The 13,540-nt window shown below is 39.5% G+C and overlaps 1 protein-coding gene and 1 long non-coding RNA gene across 3 annotated transcripts in view; both read left to right on the plus strand.

Moving 5' to 3' along the window:
- The window catches only part of LOC140727142 (uncharacterized), a 960,223-nt gene that overhangs the window by 171,570 nt on the left and 775,113 nt on the right, over positions 1–13,540 (plus strand). The window lies entirely within an intron of this gene.
- Positions 1–13,540, plus strand: part of cnbd1 (cyclic nucleotide binding domain containing 1) — a 124,946-nt gene that overhangs the window by 75,005 nt on the left and 36,401 nt on the right. For both annotated transcript variants that reach the window (XM_073044407.1, XM_073044398.1), the window contains exons 7-8: positions 12,992–13,126; positions 13,237–13,369. In XM_073044407.1, coding sequence (XP_072900508.1) covers positions 12,992–13,126; positions 13,237–13,369 — 268 coding nt within the window. The remainder of the gene's footprint in view (positions 1–12,991; positions 13,127–13,236; positions 13,370–13,540) is intronic.

The following is a 13,540-nucleotide window of genomic DNA, read 5'->3' on the forward strand; positions in this document are numbered from 1 at the left end:
CTGTATGGTGCCATAGGTTTTCTATGTTTCAACATAACATCCCATCTCCTGCATGCAATACTTTAATATATGAAGACCAAAGTGGCAAAGCTTTTCTTTATATCTATGATGCCACTTTGACCTGTATTCCCAGATCCCTTTGTTCCCCCACACTCCTCAGTGCCCAACTGTTCGCTGTGTAAGTCCTACCCTGGTTCGTTCTACCAAAGTGCAATACCTTGCACTTGTCTGCATAAACTCCATTTAACATTTTTCCAGCTGGTTTAGATCTTGCTGCAAGCTTTAGTAATCTTCCTCACTGTTCACTGCATGCCCAGTCTTGGTGACATCTGCAAATTTGCTGATCTAGGTAACCACATTATCATCCAGATTTTGGAAATAAATGACAAATAACAACAGTCCCAGCACTGATCCCTGCGGCACTCCATTAGTCCCAGGATTCCTTTCAGAGAGACAACCATCTACTGCCCTTCTGTGGCTTCTCCCACAAAGCCATTGTCTAATCCAATTTACGACCTAATCTTGAATGTCAAGCAACTGAATCTTCTTCACCAACCTCCCATGTAGGAGGTCCTGAAGAAGGCTCTCACACTGAAACAACGACTGCTTACCCTGTGCTGTAGATGCTGCCTGCTGAGCTTCTCCAGCATTTTGTATGAGTTACCTTGTCAAGTATCTTGCTAAAATTGCCTTCATCAACTTTTCTGATAACTTCCTCAGAATGCTGAAAAATTTCCTGAGAAATTCTAAGGGTAGAAAGACCCTAATAGGAGTTATCTACAGGCTCCCAAACAGCAGTCTGGATGTAGGGTGTAAGTTGAATGAAGAGTTAAAATTGGCATGTCGCGAAGGTAATGATACAGTTGTCATGGGGGATTTCAACATGCAGGTAGACTGGGAGAATCAGAATGGTACTGGACCCCAAGAAAGGGAGTTTGTGGAGTGCCTCCGAGATGGATTCTTAGAACAGCTTGTACTGGAGCCTACCAGGGAGAAGGCAATTCTAGATTTAGTGTTGTGCAATGAACCGGATTTGATCAGGGACCTCGAAGTAAAGGAACCATTAGGAGGTAGTGACCATAATATGATATGTTTTAACCTACAATTTGAGAAGGAGAAGGGGAAATCAGATGTGTCAGTATTACAGTTGAACAAAGGGAACTATGGAGCTATGAGGGAGGAGCTGGCCAAATTTCAATGGAACAATACTCTAGCAGGGAAGACAGTGGAACAACAATGGCAGGTATTTCTGGGAATAATGCAGAAGGTGCAGGATCGGGTCATTCCAAAGAGGAAGGAAGATCCTAAGGGGAGTAAGGGGTGGCCATGGCTGATGAGGGAAGTAAAGGGCAGTATAAAAATAAAAGAGAAGTATAACATAGCAAAGATGAGCGGGAAACCGGAGGACTGGGAAGCTTTTAAAGAGCAACAGAAGATAACAAAAAAGGCAATACGCCAAGAAAAAATTAGGTAGGAAGGTAAACTAGCCAAGAATATAAAGGAGGATAGTAAAAGCTTCTTTAGGTATGTGAATAGCAAAAAAAATAGTTAAGACCAAAACTGGGCCATTGAAGACAGAAACGGGTGAATTTATTATGGGGAACAAGGAAATGGCAGATGAGTTCAACAGGTACTTTGGATCTGTCTTCACTAGGGAAGACACAAACAATCTCCCAGATGTAATAGTGACCAAAGGAACTAGGGTAAAGGATGAACTGAAGGAAATTTATATTAGGCAAGAAACGGTGTTGGATAGATTGTTGAGTCTGAAGGCTGATAAGTCCCCAGGACCTGATGGTCTGCATCCCAGGGTACTTAAAGAGGTGGCTCTAGAAATCGTGGACACATTGGTAATCATTTTCCAAAGTTCTATAGATTCAGGAACAGTTCCTGCTGATTGGAGGGTGGCTAATGTTGTTCCACTTTTCAAGAAAGGAGGGAGAGAGAAAACAGGGAATTATAGACCGGTTAGCCTGACGTCAGTGGTGGGAAAGATGCTGGAGTCAATTATAAAAGAGGAAATTACGACACATTTGGATAGCAATAGAAGGATCAGTCCGAGTCAGCATGGATGCATGAAGGGAAAATCATGCTTGACTAATCTTCTGGAGTTTTTTTGAGGATGTAACTATGAAAATGGACAAGGGAAAGCCAGTGAATGTAGTGTACCTGGACTTCCAGAAAGCTTTTGATAAAGTCCCACATAGGAGATTAGTGGGCAAAATTAGGGCACATAGTATTGGGGGCAGAGTACTGACATGGATTGAAAGTTGGCTGGCTGACAGGAAACAAAGAGTAATGATTAACAGGTCCCTTTCGGAATGGCAGGCTGTGACCAGTGGGGTACCGCAAGGTTCGGTGCTGGGACCGCAGCTGTTTACAATATACATTAATGATTTAGATGAAGGGATTAAAAGTAACATTAGCAAATTTGCTGATGACACAAAGCTGGGTGGCATTGTGAAATGTCAGGAGGATGTTATGAGAATGCAGGGTGACTTGGACAGGTTGGGTGAGTGGGCAAATGTATGGCAGATGCAGTTTAATGTGGATAAATGTGAGGTTATCCACTTTGGTGGCAAGAACAGGAAGGCAGATTACTATCTAAATGGAGTCAAGTTAGGAAAAGGGGAAGTACAATGAGATCTAGGTGTTCTTGTACATCAGTCAATGAAAGCAAGCATGCAGGTACAGCAGGCAGTGAAGAAAGCTAATGGCATGCTGGCTTTTATAACAAGAGGAATTGAGTATAGGTGTAAAGAGGTCCTTCTGCAGCTGTACAGGGCCCTGGTGAGACCCTACCTGGAGTATTGTGTGCAGTTTTGGTCTCCAAATTTGAGGAAGGACATTCTTGCTATTGAGGGAGTGCAGCATAGGTTCACAAGGTTAATTCCCGGAATGGTGGGACTGTCATATGTTGAAAGATTGGAGCGACTGGGCTTGTATACACTGGAATTTAGAAGGATGAGAGGGGATCTGATTGAAACATATAAGATTATTAAGGGAATGGACACACTGGAGGCAGGAAGCATGTTCCCACTGATGGGTGAGTCCAGAACTAGAGGCCACAGTTTAAGAATAAGGGGTAGGCCATTTAGAACAGAGATGCAGAAAAACCTTTTCACCCAGAGAGTGGTGGATATGTGGAATGCTCTGCCCCAGAAGGCAGTGGAGGCCAAGTCTCTGGATGCATTGAAGAGAGAGTTAGATAGAGCTCTTATAGATAGTGGGGTCAAGGTATATGGGGAGAGGGCAGGAATGGGGTACTGATTGTGTATGATCAGCCATGATCACAGTGAATGGCGGTGCTGGCTAGAAGGGCCGAATAGCCTACTCCTGCATCTACTGCCTATTGTCTATTCTATTGTCTATAATGCTCTAGAAGATTGGTTAAACATGACCTATCATGCACAAAGTTATGCTGCTATTCCTAATCCATCCCTATCTAGCCAAATACTCATATATCCGGTCCCTTAGACTAGCTTCCAATAACTTTCCTATTACCTATGTCAGGCTTTTAATATCCTGATTTATTTTTAGAGCTTTTCTGAAACAGTGGAATAACATTAATTATCATCTAATCCTCTGTTACCTCAGCTGTAGCTAAGGATGATTTGATTATCTCTGCTAGGGCCCTGCAGTTTTTGCATTTGCCTCCCATAGGGTCTGAGGGAACATCTTGTCAGGCCTTGGGGATTTATGCACCCTAATTTGCTTCAAAACAGCAAACATTTCTTCTTCTGTAATTTGTATAGGGTCCATGATCTCGCCACTGCTTTACCTCACTTCTATAGGCTTTGTGTCTGCCTTCTGAGTAAATACAAATGCAAAAAAGTCCATTTAAGACCTGCCCATCTCTTTTGGCTCCACGTATGGATGAAAATTCTAATCTTCCAGGGGACCAATTTTGTCCTTTGCAATTATTTTGCTCTTAACATATCTGTAGAAGTCCTTAGATTTCTTCTTCACCTTGTGTGCCAGGGCAACCTCATGCCTTCTTTTAACACTCCTGGTTTCTTTCTGAAGTGTTCTCTTGCATTTTTTATACTCCATAAGTTTCCATAACTCATTTGTTTCAAACTGTCTATACCTGCGATGCACTTCCTTTTTTTTTCTTAACCAGAGCCATAATATCTCTTGAAAACCAAGGTCCCCTAAACTTGCTATCTTTACCTTTTATTCTGACAGGCGCACACAAGCTTCTAACTCTCAAAATTTCATTTTTGAAGGCTTCCCACTTAGCAATTCCACCTTTGCTGGAAAGCAGCCTGTCCCAATCTACACTTGCCAGATCCTTTCTGATACCATCAAAATTGGCCATTCTCCAATTTAGAATCTCAACCTGTGGACTAGAAATATATTTTTCCATATTTACTTTGAAGCTAATGCCATTATGGTCACTAGGTGCAAAGTGTTCCCTATCAAACTTCTGTCACCTGCCTTTCTCATTCTCTAAAAGCAGATCAAGTATTACACAAGCTCCCACTGGGACTTCTATGTACTGAGTAAGGAAACTTTCCTGAACGTATTTGATAAACTCTAGCCAGTATGGGAGTCCCAGTCAGTATGTGAAAAGTTAAAGTCCCCTACTATAGCAGTGTTATGTTTCTTGGAACAGTCTGTGATTTCTCTACAAATTTGTTCCTCTGAATCCTGCAGTCTGTTGGGTGGTCTGTAATAATGTGGCCATGCCCCTCTTATTCCTCAGTTCCCCATATAAAGCCTCACTAGACGAGTTCTCTCATCTGTCCTGATTGAGCACTGTCATGATATTTTCCCTGACTAGTAACGCCACCCTTCCCACTCCAATCCCTCCCACTCTGTAGCATCTAATACAGTGGGACACCGGAATATTGAGCTGCCGGTCCTGCCCCTCCTGCAACCAAATTTCACTAATGGCTACAATATCGTAATTCCATGTGTTGATCCATGCCCTGAGCTCATCTGCCTTTCCTCTGATTCTTACATTGAAATATACTCAGCTCAGAACATTAGTCACTCTGTGGCTCAACGTTTTGATTCCTGACTTTGTCTCCATAAACTCTCCACTATCTATTCTGGATCTCTGGTTCCCATGCTCCTGCAGCTCTAGTTTAACCCCATCCCCCATGCAGCTCAAGCAAACCTTCCCACTAGGATATTAGTCCTCTTCCATTTTAGCTGCAAACTCTCTGATCTGTACAATTCCTACCTTCCCTGCAAGAGAGCCCAGTAATCCAAAAATCTTATGCCTTCCCTCCTACACTGACATTTCAGCTACACATTAAACTGTATGCTCTTCCTATTTCTGGCTTCATTCGTTATGACATGGGTCACAATCCTGAGATCACAACCCTGGAGGTCCTGTTAACTTAGCACCTAACTCTATGGACTCACTTTGCCGATCCTCATTACTCTTCAAGGTTTCAAAGGTACATTTAATGTCAGAGAAATGTATACAATATACATCCTGAAATGCTTTTTCTTCGCAAATGTACACAAAAATGGAGGAGTGCCCCAGGAATGAACGACAGTTAAATGTTAGAACCCGAAAGCCCTCCCACCTCCCCTCCCTCCCACATGTAAGTGGCAACAAGCAACAATTTCCTTTCCCCCACCGGCAAAAAAATGCATCGGTACCCACCACTGAGCACTCAAACGTGAGCAAAGCAACAGCAAAGACACAGCCTTACAGTTACCCCAAAGGCTTGACATTTCATCAGGTACTCAACATACCATGGGCTCTCTCTCTCTCCCTAATAAGGAAGAAAGAGGTGTCTCCATTTCACAGCGAGCAGGGAGACATAACAGACAACTCGCTGGTTTACGATGTTAAAGGTCCATTACATTGCATTTTTTGAGGTCTGTGCCCAAAGATCTTGAGTCTCTGGGCACGTAGCATAGATATTCCAACTCTCCCTATGACACACAGATCTCCTGCCATGACACTGACCTTCGATCCGCCCGTCTCCAGAGCCCTGAGATCCTAGGCCTCCAAAGCCAAGCCGAACTCTTAGGCCAAGCCCTTGGCATGCGAATAATGGCCAGTTGTGAAACCCTGAGAGTGGGTCCTATTCCCACAAAGAACCGTAATCAGTGTGTAACTCCAGGTCAGGGTCTTCAAAAAAATCCTGAAAGGGAAAAATATAGAGCTGTTTCCAAAGATGTAAGCAACAGAGTCGCCGTTTAGTGCCATCATCACTTCGCTATGCCCCTTTCTACCTATATCATTGGTACTCACATAGACCACAACCTCTGGCTGCTCACCCTCCCACTTAAGAATGCTGAGGACTCGATCTGAGATGTACTGGACCCTGGCACCCAAGTCCAGGAATCTCATCGTTATGCACAGAGCCTCCTTTCTGTTCTCCTAACTAATGAATCCCCTATCATCACAGCTCGTCTCTTCTCTAACTTTCCCTTCTGCATCACAAAGCTAGACTGAGTGCCAGAGACCTGACCCCTGTGACTTTCCTTTGCTAGTTCATGCCCCTTCCCCCCCCCCCCCAACAGTATCCAAAGTGGTATACCTGTTGTTGAGAAGGATGATCACAAGGGTACTCTGCACTGGCTGTTTACCCCCTTCCTGACTGTCACCCAGTCTCCTGCACCTTGGGTGTAACTACCTCTCTATATGTCATATCTATCACTCCCTCAGCCTCCCAAGTGATCTGGAGTTCATCTAATTCCAGCTTCAACTCCATGATGTGGAGTGTTCGAAGCTGCAGCTGAATGCAATTTTTGCAGTTGAAGTCGTCAAGGACACTGGACTCCTTGCTTTCCTACAGCTCACAAAAGGAGCTTTCAGTTATCCTGCCTGGTAATTATCCCTACTGTGTAAATATGAAGAAGGAAACAATAAATAAACTGGAAAAAATAAATCTATCGACAGCTTTTTATCCCCTTCTCTCACTCAAGGCTTTCCTCGCTGAAGCCTCGAAGATCTAAACTCTCAAATAACCACTTTAACACTAGCCACTCCAACAATATTACTGTGAGCAACATCTGTTAAATACACAGAAATTATTATGCTACCCAGGGAACAATGAGATATTATAGCTGATAAATTAGGTCATGTAATGCTGATTTTTCCATTGCAATGTAATCCACTCTTGATTTTATTGGTTTATTATTACTGTCTATGATTCAGAAACCTCATATCTTATCTAATCCTTTTAATTACCTCAAACCTTTTCCCTCTGGTTTTGGAACTCTTCTGTTATATAGGAAATACACTAAGGGTTTCCTATTTACTCCATCCAGCACCATAACCCCCCAAATAATTTTATACATTTCAATGATGTTTGTCTTCACTGTCTGTGTTTCAAAGAAAATTTTTTTCTGCCTATCCACTGCAATCATAGTTCTCCAGGACTGTGAATAGAACTGTATATAGTAGTCATATCGCAAACACGAGGAAAGCTGCAAATGCTGGAAATCCAAGCAACACACACAAAATGCTGGAAGAACTCGTCAGGCCAGACAGCATATATGGAAAAGAATTCAATCGATGTTTAAGGCTGAGACCCTTCATCAGGACTTACTGAACCAACCAGAACCATCCATTTTTGAAGTTTTCTCCTCTCTGTCAATGATATGGACAATTTTTATAACATCAGTAAATATCTTTATCATGCCCCTTATATTAAAATTTAAGTAAGTAATGTATTACAAAAGCAAGTGACTAGTTGCTGAATCCTATGAGCTCTACTGTAGGCTTCCATCACAAAATCACACATCAAGTATTATGCTTGCCTGATGTCAATAAGCCATTGTTTGATCCAATTTGGCCCTGTTTATTGAGTCCCATGTTTTTTTTTACTTGTCTGCCATGGCAGGCAGTCCAAAAATGTCAAAAGACTTGCTAAAGTCTGTAGAGAATGCATCCAATCCGTAGCCCACATTGACCCTTCCTGCTGTCTCCTCAAAAGATTCAGTTAAGAGACAGGAGATTCCATTAACTAGGTCATGCAGACCATCCCTGATAGGTTTCTCTCTTTAATATTGAAAGGTGTGCTCCTCCTAAAATGGATTTCAATAACTTTACAATGAGTTAAAATAAATGACTTATCATTATTGGGTGAATCTTTTTTCCCTTTTAAAGTAATGGGGCAATATTAATAGCTCTTCTGTCCTCAGGGTCCACTCATGTAACTGGGGCAAATTAGAACACTGGGATAAGGTGATTTTTTTTTTCTGATAGATGTTTGTGAGACGTTGGAACTCTTCTTCAAAGGTTAATGGGAGCATAGCATTTGAATTATTTTATGGCAGAAATTGATAGATTATAAAGAGGGTGAAAGAAAATCATGGTGGGATAGGTATGTAAAGCTGAGGTTAGAGTCAAAAAATCTAATTAAATGACACAGCAGTTCTCATGGGCCAAATGGCCTGCACCTGCTAATTTGTGGTTTTTATTTCTGTTTGAAAGCATATTTCAGCATCAAACAAAATACTATAGTGGCAAATAGATTGGTTCAGCCTTAAACAGTGGTCAGGATAAATTTGAAGTTGGTAGCTCAGCTGTAAATTTGTGGTTGTTGTAGCAAACCAAAACCAAAATGGTTGCCAGTGCTAGCGATCATACAGATTTGTTATACTTGCATGACACACCCTCACTCCTGTAATGGATGTTTCAGTGATTGATTTTTTATTAGCAATTACCGATTAACAGCAGCCACAAACTGTGATGAAAAAGTATGAATATGTGACTTATTCCCTTCACTTTTACCACATCCCCCATGCATAATAAACGTGCAACACAATACAATGCAGATAGAGAATTGGTGCATGGCTTCTACTGTTGTGTTTAAAGAAAGTAACATCAGTGTTCACAATAGATAATAGAAGGAAATTTCTACTTCTTCATTAACATACTCCAGACATGTAACAATGAGTCAGAGGTAGTTCTGGAATAAAATGAGTAGATATGTTTTTCATTGTATCCATCTGATTAGTGTCAAGAGATGGTGCTACAGAGTTAGGAATGAAACCAAGCGAGAATATTAACCATTATGATGAACAATGAAGAGACATTTGAAGAGAAAGATGTGGTCAGTTGTACTTAAGACTACAGAATATAAAATAATGAAGAATAATACTTACATTCTTTTGGGATCAAAGATGACTTGCTTCCACTCTGGTTTTGTGAAATTCTGAGCTGGCTAACATGACCATTGTAGACCTACAGGCTCTTCCATGGATGGGGAAGGTACTGGTGATAGGTACATAGGTAGCTTGTGAGGTTTTGTGCCCCATCTGCTTCTATGTGCTTCCGATATTGTCACCAGTCCAAAGAATAGTTCTCTGCTTTGAGCTTTTATTGGCTACATACTCCCAAATTTCAGTGGAGTTGTTGCATTTCTCAAGGACCACATCTCAAAAAATGTCCTCGTTCAACTTGGTAATCTATTTCTATGTGAGAGCCTAGAATAGGGTGTCTGCTTTGGAAGTGATATTGAGTGTGTGAAAGATGTGGGCTGTCAAATATAGATGACTTTGTGTAACTAGGGCCAAGGTGTTGGTGCTTTTGGGTTGGAAAAGATGTTGATGTTGGTTTTCTTACCTTTTGGAAGATTTTGTAGTAGAACCATTATCGATGAAGAAAAGACTAGTGTTAAACAAGACCACACCATTGTCCCAACACTTTTATCATTCTTTTGTGTATAATGTTGCATCTCTCCTCCAATGTACCGTCTGCAGAAGTGGAGCTTATATTCGGAAATAATGATAGTTGTAAATCACACCATGATGACACACCTAAATCATGGTTATGCAAACTTCAGTTGTTGAATTATGTTATGCAGAACAATGTTTGCACTTATGTACATCATCATGTAGCAAAAGAAGAGTAACCAGGAAACAGTTTAACTTTGTGTATAAAGCATCATTTCTAAAGAAATGAGATTTCTGGAAGGAAGAACAACAGATGAAAAAGAGGACACCAGTATTCTGACAAAATGGATAAATAGAGAAGTGAATGATCAGTTATACTAGAAAAGGAGCGAGAAAATAAAAGAAACCAGAATGAACACTGGAAGAGGTTTGAAATAGAGGAAATAAGATAAACTGAAATTAGGAAACCTAAAGGAACTAATGTAGAAAGCTCACATAGGATGCAGGATGAAAGAACGAGGTATATTATTTCCTTGCTACTTTATTGGCCCCTGAAGAAGAGTCACAAATGGACGATTTTAGCTGACAATACTGTTTGTTTGAAAATTTCTCTATGAGGATTGGAGCAATTACTTGAAAAGAAATCAAAACTGCTGAGAAGCTGAGTATGGGAGTTGACACTGTATGACATGTTTCCAAATAACTGAGTCCTAAGTTGGAAAAAAAGTACATTCAATCCTTTATTATTAAATCAGCAACGTTGAACAATCTTAACGCAATATAATGAAATAAGAATCATAAGCATTCATTTAATGTAATTAAGCATTATTAGCAAAATAATGAAATAAACAAAATCAAGTGGTCAATAAAAAAAATATCATTACCCAGTTGCCTCTAACACTCAACAAGACTAATATTAAGACAAAGCGTAATATGTAACTATATTAATTTTCTTCTATCACACCCCCACTCATGTGACAAATTATCCATAATAAACACAGAACACAAAATTCAATATGGACAGACAGAAAATAGATATGTTTCCTACAAGGATTTTTTTTATGAGTTTAAGGCAAACACATGTCATGTACTACAATTGAAGAGTGGTGTTAAATCAAAATAACAAATGAGATATACAGGGTATATATATATATATATAAACAAATCAAATTATGAGAAATAAATGGAGAGAAATCTTTCTCTTCATCTTAACTACTGAAAATGACTATAATGAAATTCCTAAATTCTACAAAATTTCAGAAAAATATCTCCAATAAATTAAAATTAGCAATGATAAGATACAACTGTTCTAAATTTCTTACAATCCCAGTTCCCCTAATGTGTTGCTAATATAATAAAATTAAGTTGCTTGGCTGAGAAGTAGATAATATATAGTATATATGCTACGATAAGCATCCAGTCCTAAGTTTATGAATCTGTTATAATTAAGGATACTTCAGGCTTCTAAAACCAAATTAACTACAGCTGCAACTGATTTAAACAAATGTATGACAAATGCAGCATCAAACATGTATTTTGTTATATAAAAAAAGAATCTAAACCCACTACCAAAGTCGAAGCTGTTTGGTAAAGAAGGAAAGATGGAAAAAAATCCTTGTCACATAGTGATTTATGTTATGAGCCAACATCTGTACTTTAACACCAAATCAAAGGTTTTGAAAACAGTTCAAGAATGGTCCCCACAATGTTTGAAAGTCTTAGTTAGAATCAGAAATTGTACAATGGATCTTCTCTAAACTTAAGCATGACATAACATCATGTAACAATTGAGCGTGAGTAGGTGAAGCAACATCCTTTCATTTAAGCATCACTGCCCTCCTAGCTATAAGAGAAATAAAAGCCAATATATGCAAATCAGATGTCTCCAAAGTTATGCCTTTTTCTCCAACAATACCAAACAAGGCAGTTAAAGGGTTAGGCTTGAAATTTACTTTAAAAAGTACAGAGAATGTTTGGAATACTTCCAGTATTTTTGAAGAATTGGGCTTGTCCAAAACATATAGGTTAGTGAAGCCTCTCCATTGTATCTTAAGCAAATGATATTTCTAGTGGTTCTTCTGTTAAGGAGGAAATGGTAAAGATTGATACTGTTTGCTGCTAAGCTCAGTTAAAGCTATCTGCATAGAAAAAAACATTGACTGAATCAGTGCTTTTTCCCAAGCATGCCTGTGCTGGGAGCAAATGAGGGGGGGAAAGTTTACTGGCATCACAAGTGCCAAGGTACATATATGAAAATCCTGTTATTATAAATATTAAATCCTCACATTCTCAGGTATGTCATTTGTAAATCATGCTATGATCATTGATTTCTTTTGGTAGTATTTATTCATTCTGTAGGTATGTGCATTGGAAAATAATCGTGTCCTCACAGTGATGCACGATAGACAAATCAATTGTCCCATGTATTTGAAAGAACTCTGATTTATTTAAAGGGATTCATAGAGCAAGGATTTACCATTTTCAGTGGTGGCATGAGGTACGAAACAATGAGTGCCATTAAACTGCCACTAGTTGCTGCAGGTTTGCTTTAGGCATTAGCGACCAGCAGAACCTCAACTACAACCAAGCAGCTATTTTATGCCGTAAAAATAGCACGTTGACAAAATAAAATAATAGATTTCAAATAATTATGAAGGGGAAACATTACATAAAGAAATACCAGCTGAACATGTAACAAGGTTTCACATTGAAATTGACTTTTCAGACATCCATGAACTGATTTGATTAGAAACTTTTCTTCACCTCTCCTTTATCTCCCCTTTGGTACACCTCCTCCTTCCCTTTCTCCATCGTCTCTCCTCTCCTATCAGATTCCTCCTTCTTCAGCACTTTACCTCTTCCACCTATCAGTTCCCAGCTTCTTACTTCATTCCTCCCCCCTTCTCCACCCACTCACCTGGTTTCACCTATCATTTGAAGCTTGTACTCTGTCCCTTCTCCCACCTTATTCTGACTTTTCCCCCTTTCCTTTCCAGTCTAGATGCAGGGTCCTGGCCTGAAATATTAACTTGTTCTTTGCCCTTCAGAGATGCTCAGTTCATCCAGCACTGAGCATGTGTTTCTTAAGACTTCCAGCATCTGCAGTATCTCTTGTGTTAATAGAATTAATGATTGTTCCCCAGACTGAAATTGGAAAGTTATGCTCTTTGAGTGGCATGAAACAGATTTGATTATTGATGATTATGGTTACTCTCTATAATTTGTGATGATTATTCAGCAATAGCAAGAGGTATATACAGTATCTATGATGATGGTTATTTCCAGCTGAAAATGTAACCCTAGCTGATTATTCATTCGATGTGGTGAAGACCATATGTTTCCATTTAGATTTGAATTAATAATTCAGAAAAGTATTAATTTTTATTTTTATTTCTAGTTGTCTTTTGGAGACAGCTTTGGTTCTTTGATACCTATTCCAAATGATGCCAGTCACAAGGTTTTGTCAGTACTTACGAAGGCCAACTGTGAACTTGTCAAAATATCCGTCGGACAATATGAAAATGTAAAAAAGGTGAATGTTTCACTTCACTGACAATTATTGGGCTACAAATGTGTTTTTTAAGTTAGCTATCTGAATAACAAAGCCAGTAAGACTCAAATTTTCTTTTATCTATATTGAAGGAAATATTGGTGCATAATAATGCATTGAAAGAAGAGCTGGTCCAAGCATGTCCATTTTATCAGCAATGGCCAAAACTGTCGCTTCATAAACTGATTGAGTTAATCAAGTGGAAGAAATTTCCAAAAGATTATGGTAGGTATCTTTAATTGTTTAATATACAATATATTTATTTGAGACAAGTGCAATCAACTGAATCCTAGAATGACCCTTTCATCCCACTTTGCCCATGCTGACCATTTGTATTAATCCCATTTGTCTTCGTTAGGCCTGTGTTTAACTATGCTTTAACAACCTAAGAATCTT

This window comes from Hemitrygon akajei, chromosome 1 (assembly GCF_048418815.1).
Source record: "Hemitrygon akajei chromosome 1, sHemAka1.3, whole genome shotgun sequence".
NCBI lineage: Eukaryota > Metazoa > Chordata > Chondrichthyes > Myliobatiformes > Dasyatidae > Hemitrygon > Hemitrygon akajei.